At 45.0% G+C, this 13,832-nt stretch overlaps 1 protein-coding gene across 4 annotated transcripts in view; it reads left to right on the plus strand.

Moving 5' to 3' along the window:
* The first annotated feature begins 8,504 nt into the window (after window positions 1-8,504).
* Window positions 8,505-13,832, plus strand: part of CAST (calpastatin) — a 55,227-nt gene continuing 49,899 nt past the window's right edge. For 3 of the 4 annotated variants that reach the window (XM_071579983.1, XM_071579985.1, XM_071579984.1), the window contains exons 1-2: window positions 8,665-8,839; window positions 13,714-13,779. In XM_071579983.1, the coding sequence (XP_071436084.1) occupies window positions 8,672-8,839; window positions 13,714-13,779 (234 nt within the window). In that variant the 5' untranslated portion in view covers window positions 8,665-8,671. Of the gene's footprint in view, window positions 8,614-8,664; window positions 8,840-13,713; window positions 13,780-13,832 lie in introns of those variants that run through there. The other variant, XM_071579986.1, reaches the window with a different exon arrangement.

Below are 13,832 nucleotides of genomic sequence, written 5' to 3' on the forward strand. Positions count from 1 at the left end.
TTTTGCAGAGAACCTCGTGCTCTGGCAGGAGAGGCAGAAGATGTGGAGGAAATGTCTGTGCTGGCATCACTGCACAGATAGAGGCACCCTGGTGTTTAACTGTTTGTTCACCACAAGTATCAGCACATTTGCAACACACTGACAGTGGATTTGGCAGCCATCAGCTGTTTAAAAGCCTCTGGTATCTTCTGAGAGCAGTATGCAATGCTACAGTCTAGTTTAAAAGGGTAATGGACTTTGGTGCCCTGATTTTGGGCCATTTTTAACCCTACAGGGGATTTTCACACATGCAGATATCTTGACTTCCCTCGTGCAAAGTAGTGTTTTCACACTTTATTGTTGCAGAAATAGTGTTTTTTGGACTTGATCTAAAACTCACTCAGGGCAGTGGGAAGCCATTATTTGCAGTGAGGTTTGAATCACAAATGACCACAATTCCTCCAGCTATGCCAAATTCTGTATGGAGGACGAGGATTTTCATTTTCCCAGTGCCTGGTGTGGGAGGTGGGTACTTGTACTCATAATGTACACTTGCAAAAATGTTGCCTATTTTCAGGGTCTAAATGGCAGGATGGATTTATTTTCTCACTCGAGGCCACTATTCCTGCCACATTTAATAATTGCACATTAATTATTTAGCTCTTTACTCCACCCCAGAGGCATCGTGCCACTGGCCTGAGGACTCAGAGAGCAGAGCAGGACAGATCTGTCTGTCATCGTGCTTGCTGCGAGTGAGTCTCAGAAGTATGAGGGGAGCAGCAGGCATGGGGCAAAGGTGTCTCCACTTCCCAGCACAGATTCCAGAGGGTCCAGGTGATTTCTCTGCCTCTCATCCAGAAAATCTGGGGGTAGCCTCAGTGCCTGGGGATTCAGAGACAGGGAAAGGGTGCTCTGCTGGTGCCAGGGCAAAGCACACCATCAGCGTGAGACAGGGTGGCCAGGCTGGTTTTGGCAGCACAAGCCTGGGCATGGTCCTGGGCAGTGTCACTCCACATAAAATAAAGAGGAGACTTCCTCCCTGTGATTGCTCTGCTGCCCCATGGTGAAACACTTCAGGTTTTGCAACATTTGGGGAAGAACATCACCTTGGCTGCCTGGCTGCATCAGCCTGCCTCAGAGAAACAGCATGTGCCTCTGGGTAGAAGTGACAGATTTGGGGTTTTGTGATGCGCAAAAAACCCTCAAAACAAAAAAAAAAACAAAAAACAAAAAACCAAGCCTCTGTTTCAGCTTCAAGTGATTTGCACAGCAGCTGCATTTAAATTGTGCTGGGTTGTCCTACCAAGAGGTTTCATTCCTGTGCTGATGCTTGGTGCTGAATATGCACAGAAATAGGTTTTTCTGCAGTGCAGGGCTACCCAACTGCACTTCTCAGGGCAAACACAAAAGCAAAACATGGCTTAAAATAGAAAGAAGAACAGAGAACTACTCCCGAGGGAAAGCGGTGTGTGTTGAGTGGAAGTGATCCACACTTTGGCTCCATTACTGCCACATGTCTGTTTTCAGAGCAGCATGAGCAGGAAGGGGAGCTGCTGGAAACAGGGATGTCCTAAAGCAATGCATCACAGAGGCTCTCACCCAATGACAGCTCTTTGGCCACTTATTGTACTGTTTTGCAGCTATAAAATAGCTGCAATCAGTGACCAGTGTGGGAGCAATCTCTTTACCACACAGTGAAAAGCTGGAAAAGGTGAGGGTGGTTTTTTTTAACATACTTTGAACTAAACATCAAGCCAAGCTCGCTAAGTGCTGTGGTCCTGGTGCTCACTTATCTCTGGTTTGGCTCAATGTTAGTTCAATTTGCTTTCTCTTTTTTAACTATGAAAAATGTATACTGCCTTCAAAACAACACAGAGCTGTAAAATATTTTCCATCTTACCCATGTTTCCCTTCCAAGTAATCCCAGTTCCTTATTCTTGCACATTTCTGAAACAGGAAATAATTTACTGCTAAGCAGTGTTGCAATTTTCCGTAAAACATCTCTCCCAGCCTGTCCCTACTTTGGCTTCCTTTGTGTTGTTTTGACTGGAAGTTGTGCTTCTTAAAAGGGACCAAGTGTGGTATTAATCTGAGAAGAGACCTGTGAAACTTTCTCTGTGGGGAACATGCAGCTGCCAGTGATGGAGAAGAACTTGAACCAGGCAACTGAAAAAACATCCAAACAAGCAAGTAATGGCAGAGCAGGACAGATCAGAGTATAGTCAATGGCTATAAATGGATTCAGGGATGTACAATGCAAGTACACACATGGTTGTTACTATTAATGCAGCCTTTAACCTCTTAGTGTCACTTTCATAGGAGGCATTAGTCAACCAAGTTAGGCACAGGATGAACCAGATGCTAACAAAGCTGCTAAATGCCCAGCACCCACCAACCTCCACAAGCCAATCTGCAATTACTGAGCAATGTGAAGCTCTCCAAAGGGATGTTATTGCCTGCCCTTATCCCTAATTCCAGGCTTATCATGAAACTGCGACTGGTAAAGTATGTAGCAACCTTTTCTTTCGAACTCTCGAGTGTAATTAATAAAATGTGTTAGCACTTAAAGTATGCATATGATTGTGTGCAACTGCATGCAAATACATCCTGCACACCTAATTAGGCCATTACATATGACTTCATGCTTAAATGGAAACCACAGTTGTCTTTCATGCACAGCACACCGAAGAGGACAAGCTAGATAATAACTTAATTGCTAATATAGCCCCACTGTCAGACCAGAAATGTGGTGTTACTGAAAGGGCTGTGCATAAGCAAAACTCAGGATTAATGCCTTTATCTGCTACAAGCACTGGTGTGACCCTGCACACCCCTCAGCCTCCTCAGCCTCAGTTTAGTGGCAGCACAAGCAACAGTCCCTTCCTAAAATGCGAATGGAAGCTCAGGGTCCTCAAATCCTGCTGAGGCAGAGGCTGCACCCAGCTAAGAACAGTGAATGTGCTACAACTTAAAAGGGCTGGCAGCACACAGCACTGTAATTTCCCTCTCTCTCAACAGGAATTTCTTGTTTGCCAGAGGTCTTTTTCATAACCTGTCAGAAGTAAAGAGAGAAACACTGGAAGTACTTTTATAATTACTGATGTCTTGTTTTGCAGGCAGCTGCCGAAAGAATATGAGAAGAATGGTAGAATCACAAAACAATTCATGTTGGAGAAGACCCTTGAGATCACTGTGTCCAACTGTTAGCCCAGCACTGCCATGCCCACCACTAAACCATGTCCCCAAGTGCCACATCTACATGTCCTTTACATCCCTCCAGGGATGCTGACCCAACCACTGCCCTGGGCAGCATCACTGTCCATAAAACACAGGCTCAGGGAAGAATTTTTGAATACTAGCAGGAAGAAAAAGGGATATTTAGCAGTGCTGGCAAAAAAAAAAAAGGCATTTTGTGTTTTATAAACACCAGTAGTGTCCAGTACTCTTCCAGAAGCACAGGCCTGAAAGCCCCAAGGCACAGCTGAAAAGCTGAGCATCTTTTTTTATTTTAGAGCATCATGACCGCTGTGGGCTGCTTCTGTCACTGATAGCTCAAGGTGATATCCAACTACAGGCTGATGCTCTGGATACCCCTTACAAAGGCTGAGTGGAGGCAGGTGGGAGAGTTCCTCAACCTCAAGGATCTCCAAGATTCCTATCAAAATTCTTTCTTAAGCATAACATTTTGCTATGTCTTCAGTGTAAACTAATTATATCTTTCAGTCCTGTTTTGAGTTATTATTCTTCAGTCTTTGGTCACTTGTCTTTTATTTTTCCTGTAAATCATGGGAATATTAGCTAGAGATATAGTGCATTTCATCATATACCAAATAGTTGCAAGACACATACAGACATTTATGTATGTATGAAGGTATATACACACCATGTATAAAGTAGTTGAGTGTTGGCTTTGTTTTTGCTTTTGGATTAGTTATTAACCATCCTTCAATCTGGTTTGGACTTTTTAAACCCTAATAGCTTGTGTATCTGTGCATGGGTGAGACAGTGAGAAAAATAAACTACAAACCAAATCATAAGCAGAGGTGTGGTGTTCTGTAAGATCTCTTTGCTATCCTGGGATCAAAAGTCACCTGCATTAATGATTTACTGCATCTTTGAAACCAAGGCAAACAATTTTTAGCTTGTTTTACTTGGATGCCTTTCAGAAAACCACATCTATTTTTCACAACCCTCCCTCCGTGGAGCCTCTATTAATACCAAGAATCTCAGGATGAATTTCACCTGAAGGAGAGAACTGCCCTAAGGGGAGTGTTGTGCACCTGGATAATTAGGGATAAGTACAGTGTGGCAGTGGAGGAAATGCTATCAGTCTCAGGCAAATCATTGTTTCTGTAGCAAATGGAGATTAAGAAAATGTCCAAGAAGTACATGAAGTTTTAATCCCTTGCATGCATTTTATTATTTGAAATATAGAGAGTTGACACAGATAAAAGAAGTTTTCAAAAATCTGCAGCTTGACAGTGTAAACTGTACTTAAAAGGTGTTTTCTATTATAGCATGGATTTCTATTGATTTTGAAACTCTAGTGTAAAGACTTTAAAATTTGCTTATAAATACAGAAGGTTTTTTTGTCTCACCTCTGACAGAGCTCAACAATCTGCAGTTTCTACTTACAGACTAATCTAACACTACAGTTTGAGAATCTAGGACAAATGTTGGTGCAATTTTCATATGCATAGATCTCTAAAAATCAGGGTAATAAAATCAAGGCCTAGCTCATACATTTTGCTGTAATTTCATGATTTAATTTTACACTTGAGAGAATATACCTAATCTTGGGGAAGTTCTTTTTAGCTAAAACCAGCAGACAGACGTGAGCTGCAGGTTAGCCACTCCTGCATAGCTGCAATGTTTGGCATTCACTGGGGTAACGCCCAGCTCATCATTCTGCTCTTCCTCTTGGACTCACTTTGAAGTCATAACCTCGTCTGTGTCTGTATCCAGTCCAGAGAAATGCCTGTGGTAAATGAAGCAAGTCAAGAATGGGAAGCACACATTCCTAAGCGGTTTCCAAATCAACAGCTAGAACTATTTTGGGGATATTGTGGTCTCACCTTATCTGCCTTGAATCTCTGCTGACTCCCCAAACTGGACGGATTCATTTTGCTTCCATAGCAGAAACTGCCTGGGGAGAGAGAGGAGGACCAAACATGTGAGAATGGAACACAGTCCTGTATGATGAAGGCAACAACATCTCTTTTTTTTTCACTCATGGTTGTATGTGATACATTCTGCTGAACTTTGGAATCTGCTGTATTTCAGTGTAAGGAAAGAGAAAATCTGGATAAACAAAAACTTTCATACCTATCATCCAAATTTGGCTCCAGTTATTACTGAAAGTTAATTTGAAAATTTGTGAGTTTTTTTTAAATTGATGTTCAGCTCAGTATTTAGGGAATTACAAAATATCAGATACCAAGGAAGGCTCTAATTTTCTCTTGGTTGGTGTCAAAGTTTATGCCTTCTGTCTCTGAAAAGGAAATCCTCATTCAGCAGTGGGATGGATTCCAGCAGGAAATCTTTAAACCACATTAAATGAGCAGAGGTCATCCCATTTATATGATAAAAGTGTACACATTTATTAGATGTACAAAAATATAGATATCCATAGATACGGAAAGAAACGTTTATTTTCAATAGTGAGGACAGGAGTTATAGCTTTTTAGAGCAAGGATGTTATCAAATCATTCCTATCAACAGACAGGATTTCCATAACTGAAAATTCCAATTTCCATTTACTGAACACTTTGTGAACAAAGACAGTAGAAGAAGAAATGAAATGTACTTGCTGTCTTTGTTACTATGGGGGTGTTAAAACAGGGTGGGACTGAATGCACCAAATTAAAAAAAAAAGTCCTGATGGTTTTGTTTTTGGGAAAAAGACAACAGAACAAAAATATGGGATGAGTTTCTTGGTAAACCACAAGTAGAGGAGGAAAGAGATTAAAAAATCGACTTGACTGGTTTTTATACTTAATTAAGACTTCTTTTAGCCTGCCCTAGATAAAATTCCAGTTACACAAGAGATTTTGTACTTTATTTTGTAAATTTGGGAATGACTCATAAGCTTGCAGTCATACTATTATGCAAGTTACATTAATAAAATATGTATGCTTGGCAAAAATTTCATCCAACCCTGCCAGAATTTTGAGCACCTTTTTATTCAGAAGTGTTTGATGTCAACTGGTGCCCTTTGGAGATGAGGTACGGTGAGGAAAATGAGTCTGTGATTCTGGATTCCAGTTTTAGACTCCTAACACCCTGAATTACATGAAAATATATCCATGATGTGTAGCTCTAAATGACTTGAAAGCACACTAGGTATTTTTTGAACACTTGTCCACATTATACATTATCACAGCAAAGATGCTGCGTGTTCTTGATGTAATCACCTGCTGTCTCCAGTCAGTATACCTTGGAAAAACTGATAGTTGGATAATTACTAGCAACTGCTCCACTCAGACACCCAAATCTTTACCCAAATGACCAAAGTGTTGGAAGGGTGTTTAGGCCTGCAGCACTTGAAAAGCTGACTCAGGCACCCATCAGCTGACATCACTTCTGCCAGAGGAAGAAGGACCTGCTTTTCCATCCCCAGGTAAATGTGTGCTGCCTACATCCTTTACATATAAGAGTAATCTCAACTCATTAAGAGTAAATTTATGCAGAAATTGGCCATAAACAATGGTTTCCTACAGCTGTGGCAAACTAGAGGAACCTTCTAATAGAAACAGCAGTGCCAACCCTTTTACCCTAAAGCGAAATTTCCTTGCAAGGCTGGGTGGAGCCCAGTCAATTCCCAAAACACATGCAGCATCTGCATGAACTGGGGCAAATGTCTGGGCAGCTCTCCTAATTCCTGCAGCTATTAAACCTAAGCCCCTAGGAGAGCTTAGATCTGATGATGTGCTTCTGGGTCAGCAGAACCCTGAACGTCCAGCATGACACAGACGGACCTCGCCAAGGGTTTCATGTATTCCTGCTTTGTCATTGTGTAAACGTCACCATTTCAATTACTGTCAGCTCCATTTTTTTGTCATCGGCCACACAGCAGTGAGAGGGGTGAAGCTCCCTGGAGGCTCCCTGGAGCACTGTACCAGCAGGGAGGGAAGGTCTGCAGACGAGGAACACCGTACAGGCTGCTAGACCTGTCAGAGCGACCCCAGATTAAAGAGCACACACAGGAGCCCTGTGTAGAAGCCATGCATTAAATACAGCCCTTCCCTCCACCTCCTCTGGAGCTTCTCACCTGGATGCACATCCTTACAAGATGGTCCCCTGCAACTGCTCTACAATTTCATGTCCACATGCAATGCAGAGCCCGGGTAAAGGCTGGGTACTTAAAATTTTAGGCAGGTGACCTGTCAAGTAGAATGTAAAACTTGTAGTTATCACAGGCTGAAACACTTCAGAGACCAGCCATAAATCTGCACAGATTTAATCAGAAAGGATGGGCAGGGGCGGCTTTACTCAGTCAGAATGTCTGAACCATCCTCCCTCTCCACAGATTAAAGCCATTCCCCAACGCCTTGAGAGATTCACCCTCACCCACTTCTCTCTTCATTCTGACAGGTGAGGGCATAGCATTGATTGGGTTCAAGTGGCTTGTCCTACTGCCTCTTCCCCAAGGAAGCAGGGAGCAGGTGACGAGCATTCCCTAAAGACTGGGACACTTTTGTTTGCCTCCCTTTGACAGAGAGGGTCCCCTGACAGGTGCATGTGTTCAGGAACTGCTGCTGCTCTGACCTCTTCAGAGTAGTACAACTCATCCAGTGGGTATCCAGCTTGAACCTGAGATCCCTTGGCACAGAACACCTCAAACACCTTCTTTTGCTGTGCACAAACAAGACCTGGGCAGGACACAGTTGGTGAACTGCACCCATTCCTGCACACAAGCTCTGCATTTTCCATTTTCTAACCTAAGCTATGGCAAATATTCTGGAAGTCAGTGTTAAAACACCACACCAGCCCACAGGATATGAGGCTCTCTTTAAAACCAAGGGTTTTTGCACGGTGGGAATGAGTTCAGGCTGAGGTTTGAGAAGCTGGAGTGGTGGAGAAGCTGGGGTAGCACAGCTGAAGGGAGGCTGCTGGAGCAGCCGGGGTGCCAAGGCTGGAGGGAGGCTGGTGGGGCAGCCGGGATGCCAAGGCTGGAGGGAGGCTGGTGGAGAAGCCGGGTGTTGGAACAGCCCCAGGCACCCACCGCCCGGCTCCATCCTGGGTGAAGTCGTAAGGGGCATCCACGGTGGGAGCTGCCCCCAAGCCAGCCTAGGGTCACTGTGCACACCCGAACGCTTTTCCAATGGGTATCACTCCCATGAGGAGAACTAAAGTGTCTGTTTGCTTTTTCCCCCGCTCATTTTTGAGGAAAGCTACGCTTTTCCCAGCTGAGCGCTGTCCTGCCATGGGCTCTCGGTTCCCTCCCCGCTACCTCACACCGGCCCCGCGGCCCCCCCCAGCTCGCCCGTCCGGGCTCTGCGCCCGCAGGAAGGGGAGGGACCGAGCGCCTTTCCAGCCGCCTGCGGTGCTGTGACAGGCCGGTCGGCCCCGCTCAGCTTCCCCGGAGTCGGCATGTCGGAGCCCGGGGCGCGGCGACAGGCGCTGCCCGCGGCGGTAAGGCGGGATTGAGAGGGATGCGGGGATGTTGGGACGGGTGTGCGAGGAGGCGGAGATGCCGCTCGGCGCTGCCCCGGGCGCCCCATGGCCCCGGCCAGGGGAGCGGCTCCGCACCCGGCGCCGCCCTGGGGCGCGTCCCGGGACGGGACGAGCAGGGACGGGCTGGGAGTTGCGGAGCAGCAGCGCCAGCGCCATGGCTTTCGCCCGGTGGTGGTACGCCATGGTGAGTGCAGGGGGGAGCCCGGGGGACAGCCCCGACCATCGCGGGGAGAGGCCGAACCTTCCTGGGGGAGAGCTTGGACCACCCCGGGGGAGAGCCCCGACCATTCCGGGAGAGAGCCCGGACTATCCCAAGGGAGAGCCTGGACCACCCTGGGGGAGAACCCCGACCATCCCGGGGTCAGCCTGGACCACCCCAGGGAGAGCCCTGAGCAGCCCGGGGGAGATCCCGCACCATCCCGGGTAGAGCCCTGGACCATACTGGAGGAGAGCCCGGACCTTCCTGGGGGAGAGGCTGGACTATCCCGGGGGAGAGGCTGGACCACCTCGGGGAGAGCCCCCACCGGCCCAAGGAGAGCCTGGACCATCCCAGGGGAGAGTCTGGACCACCACAGGGGAGAGTCTGGACCACCCTGTGGAGAGGCTGGACCACCCCGTGGAGAGCCCAGACCATCCCGGGGAGCGGAGCGCTCCGGATTCCGGGATGCTCCCTCCGCTCCCTGGCATTCACGCTGGAGAAGAGGTAGGGATAGCGGGTTGTGATGGCTGAAGGTGAGCCAGGGCCCTTTTTAAAGGCTCCTGTAGTGGTGCTTCAGGTCAGGTGGGAGCGCGGTGCGCTTCGGTCGTCCCTCCGCATCTCCCCCCCGCCCCGTCCGAGAGCCTGGAAAGCTGGCGTTTTGGTGCTGTTGGAAGGTTTTCGTCGTATCCCGAATAACGCGAGCTCTAGAGGTGACGAAACTGCACCAGAACCGCATAAAGACAGGATTTATGTGTGGCTGTTCCTGCTTTGGCAAAAAGCACTGCGCTGTGCCTTTTTCCAGGACCATGTTCTTCCCTGCCAGGTGGGTGGTGGGGCTGCCGGGAAGAGACGACGCTTGCCAGATCCTCCCTGAGGAAACCACAGCTCTTTGATGGCTCTTTGTGGTTTGGATGGACTTGGGTCACTACTCACTACTGTGACAAACCTGCGATTGTGTTAAAAATCCTTTAAAAAACCTTTATGGTTTGTTAGTCATAAGAGGAAATAGTCTCTGTATGGAGTAGTGAAAAAAAAAAGTTTGCGTTCTGTTAAAGTTTTACAGAAAGTATACATTGTTCAAGGTGGCTTTCAGAAAACATCACTTTAATGCATATCCTAAATATATAATCAGGTAGATGAAATCTGTTGAGGTTATAGCTCTACTTACAAGTTGCTCCGTGTAGCTTGGATCAGTGTTTTCAAGTACCATTCATTGTGTCAAGTCAAATCAGTCAAAGTGCAGTGGAGGTGACACAGACTCACAAGGAGTAAAGTTTGGAAATTGCTGCATTGAGCAATGAAATGGATGCTGAAAGCCTTGATGGTCACTGCATCCAGGGTAAGAAAAGATACAAAGATATGACTACCTGGAAACTGATCCTACACCTGCGCCCTTGGGAAACACATTGTTATGGTTGTTGGCTGGACTCCTCTCTTGTCCCAAGACTCAAAGGAGATTCCCTTAAGGCTCTAGCAAGGTTTTTACTGGCTGGTGCATTTAAAGCAGAATGGTTTGGATGTAAGGAGAATCTGGGTTTCACCTTTCCATTCCTTGCATGGCATAATTGTAGCTCCCCTGGCACCCTTTGTCAGTTTTCTGAGCAGCATCCGAGATCTTTATCTTCTTCCCCCTTTCAGGTAAAACAGCAGGTCAGATTCCCATCTCCTTTTAATATCTGTAGTGCAGAATTTGTTGACTTCAGCTGAGAATCTTGCAGGGAGGCTTCACTTCTCACGCAGTTACTGCTTGTCCTCTGAGATGCTGTGCAGTGGCTTTAAACTGTAGACTCCTTAGTGCTGACGGGGCTCCTGAGGTTTAGAATGTATTTCTGGAAGGGAAGCCTTTAGTAAGACATTGGATTTTTGCCCACACAGGTGTCTGCTTGCTCTGTGCTCTTCAGTTAGGCCAGTTACTTTATAAAGCTAAGATGACTTAAAATAATGGTGTGGTGACATTTTTGTGCACTTTAGAACAGGATGAAGGTCTCCGAATAAACTTTCTTCTTCATGATAATTATGCATTTTTGTGAACTTTTGATTATAGGTAGGAACTTTCTTTGGAACTTTCTTTTTAGTTAGGAAAGCTGGAAAACATTTTGGGCCAAAGGAATTGTTTTTAGCTCATGACTTAAACCGGAAATGTAACTTCAGCTGTACACTCACTGCTCATATGAGAGAACTGGAGCTGCTCTGACCCCACTGGCTTGGTTATGGATATCTATCTTTGGCATTGTAAGGGAAGATGAACAGGAAAAGAGTGCCCGAATGGAAAGTTAACTCATGTTACCGGCTTGTGAATTAGAAGGAGCAGTGCATTCAAACTGTCCCAGGAAACCGGAGCTTAGCCTCCTACTAAGCAGATTGATTTACTGCCTTTATTTTATTTATATGTATATTTTCTTTCACCAGAGGGTTCAAAGCTTGGAAATACAGATAAGCAAAGAGCTGTTGAAGGGTATTCTTGAAACAGGGTCCCTCCTCCAGCCTTGTGCATTGGTTGTTCAGGGAACTAGCATGGTCTTTTCAGGAGGTGTGTTAGGAACCTGTGCTTTCCAAGATTTTCTCCTCAGGATAGCAGATTTTCCTGCAAGGCAGTACTTTCCCAGGCAGTTTATTATCCGAGACCAGAAAGTATCAGCTCTCAGTGTGTACACAGTGCATGACTCCTGCTCACAGATAAAAGAACCGTATGTGCTTTGTCCCCTCCTTGGAATAAGCAGTAGGTGGCCTCTAAGTCAAAGTCTCTTTATTACAGGTGCAGTCTGACATAGCATTCTAAAGGGTAGATGGATGATTTTAATGTCTTTTTGACTTGAGTTTAGGAGTGGCAAAGTTGTGGTCCTTGTCAAAGTCTGTTCCATGTTGTCTCTGGACAGTGAAGTTGCCCTGAGATTCCTGAGAGACAGAGCTGATGTTCTGCCAGTCCCCTTCGATATCTTCCCCTTCATAGTCCTGGGACTGAGTGCGCTTTTGGATGTCATGCTCCTGCCTGCTGTGGGTTCCTTTGGTATGAAGATGAGAAGATGGACTGGCACACTCAGTAGGAATTAAGTATTTAGTTCCTCCATTGTCTAGCTCGGTTTACTAAAAGAAAAAAACCTAAAAAATTTGCACTTTGATGTTGCTGCTTTTAAAGTGTCCAAATTTGAAGAAGATGAATGAAGGCAAAAACATACATATGGCGTGCAGAAGGACATGCTTACTTCATTAGGTAAATTAGCTGGATACAGGGTGACTCTTGTCTTCTAAAGAGTTGTGATACTAAGCGTATCCATACAGGAAGAGAGACTCATCAACAGAGATTTGCTGGGCAGGAGCTGTAGCTCATGAGTGTTATGACAGTGCTTCTCTGCAATTACTGTTCTGTCAACAACACCACACTCTCTGATGTTGCTTTTACTGGTGTGTATGTGATGTGCTTTTATTGTAGCAGTAGAAAGCACTGATGACTGGGTTAATTGTGTCCATTACTAAAGTGCCCTTATGGGACAGTGAATTAATTCATCTCTTACGTGAAAAAACAACCTACAGGGCTTGTTTTTCCTCCGAAGAGGCACAATTGGAATATGAGAATAGCATTTTCAATTTTAAAACTTGTCAAGTATCTTAGTCATGCCCAAACTCATTTTAAAAACTCGAACTATTAGAGGTTGTTCAAAACAATTATTGAAATCGTTGTTGTGTACCAGCATAATGGAAACAATTAGAGATGGGCTAGGTTTTTATTTTTCCATTCAGCTATAGTATTTTCCCAGGCTGTTTGCTGATGTGCTGGAACAGATTCCTGTTGAAGATAGTGCAGTGATACATGGATCATTACTTGCTCCCTATAGCCATGTAAAGCAAAATCTGTAGGAACTGATTACTTAGTGGATTAGCAAATTCACCCCTGCTGCTCAGTCCTCAAAACAGAAGGGAATAAATGAGTCTTGAGTCATCTTCTGTCTTTATTTAACAAAACAAACCAGACGTGAATCCTCGCTCCCAGATGTCTCAGTTACTGTGGGAAATTACAGTAGCTGAGATACTAGATATTAGCTATATTATGTTTTCTTTTGCATTAATTTCTTGCTTTTGACTTTTATTCTATTACTTTTGAAAAATATTTTTTGAGGGGAACACATTCACCATTTTTCAGAGATGCAGAGAGTTACAACATGTGCTGAACCAACCACATCTCTCTGTACCTTGCTGCCTGTGGGAAGCAAATGGGGTCGTACATCAGGTTAGGTGAAAGGAAGAGGTTTAGAATTTTGGAGGAAATGAAAGATTCATGAGGTTTGAGGATCCTGGAAGAACTCTTTATTTCCTTTATTTGTCATGTGCCTAAACTATTAAAGCGTTTATTTTTTCCTGTATCAGTACCAGAATTAGGGAAATCATGGTAACAGCTTTCTTTCAGGTCAGGAAGAACTGGGCATAACGAACATTTTAGTGTGTCTGAGGGAAGTTCAGATGTTGGAGGGCGCTGTATGCGTTGTGTTGGTCTTTCTGAGAGCTGCTGAGTCTCTGTTGAAGCCTGTGGGACTTGACAGCATTTCCAGAGAAAGTATTGGAGAATGCTGTGCTGGTGAGAAAAGAGTGATAAGCTGAGTATCTCCCAGAGCTTTTCACAAGAACAGTCATATTACATGTACTGCCTTGGAAGTCATGACCTTCCAGCTGATTCCACTTGAAGTTACCTTACAGGTCATGTAGAAATACTGTCCATTGGTGAGAAGAAAAACTTACTGTCCCCGTCTGTCCTATTGTGGTATGTGAAAGGAATCATATTTGCAATAAAATGTTTGGGAATTTTGCTCCGTAGAATGTATAATTTAAGGTCTTAATAACTACACATCTATTTTCTATACTTGCAGCATGGTGACAAGAAGGCAAGTGAAGCTTCTTCCAAGCCGGGAGAGAAAAAAGCAGAAGTGGCAGAGGTAAATTGAAGTGTTTCAACATATTCTGAGAAAAGTTGGTAACAAATTTCCTC

Source organism: Pithys albifrons, chromosome Z (assembly GCF_047495875.1).
Source record: "Pithys albifrons albifrons isolate INPA30051 chromosome Z, PitAlb_v1, whole genome shotgun sequence".
Lineage (NCBI taxonomy): Eukaryota > Metazoa > Chordata > Aves > Passeriformes > Thamnophilidae > Pithys > Pithys albifrons.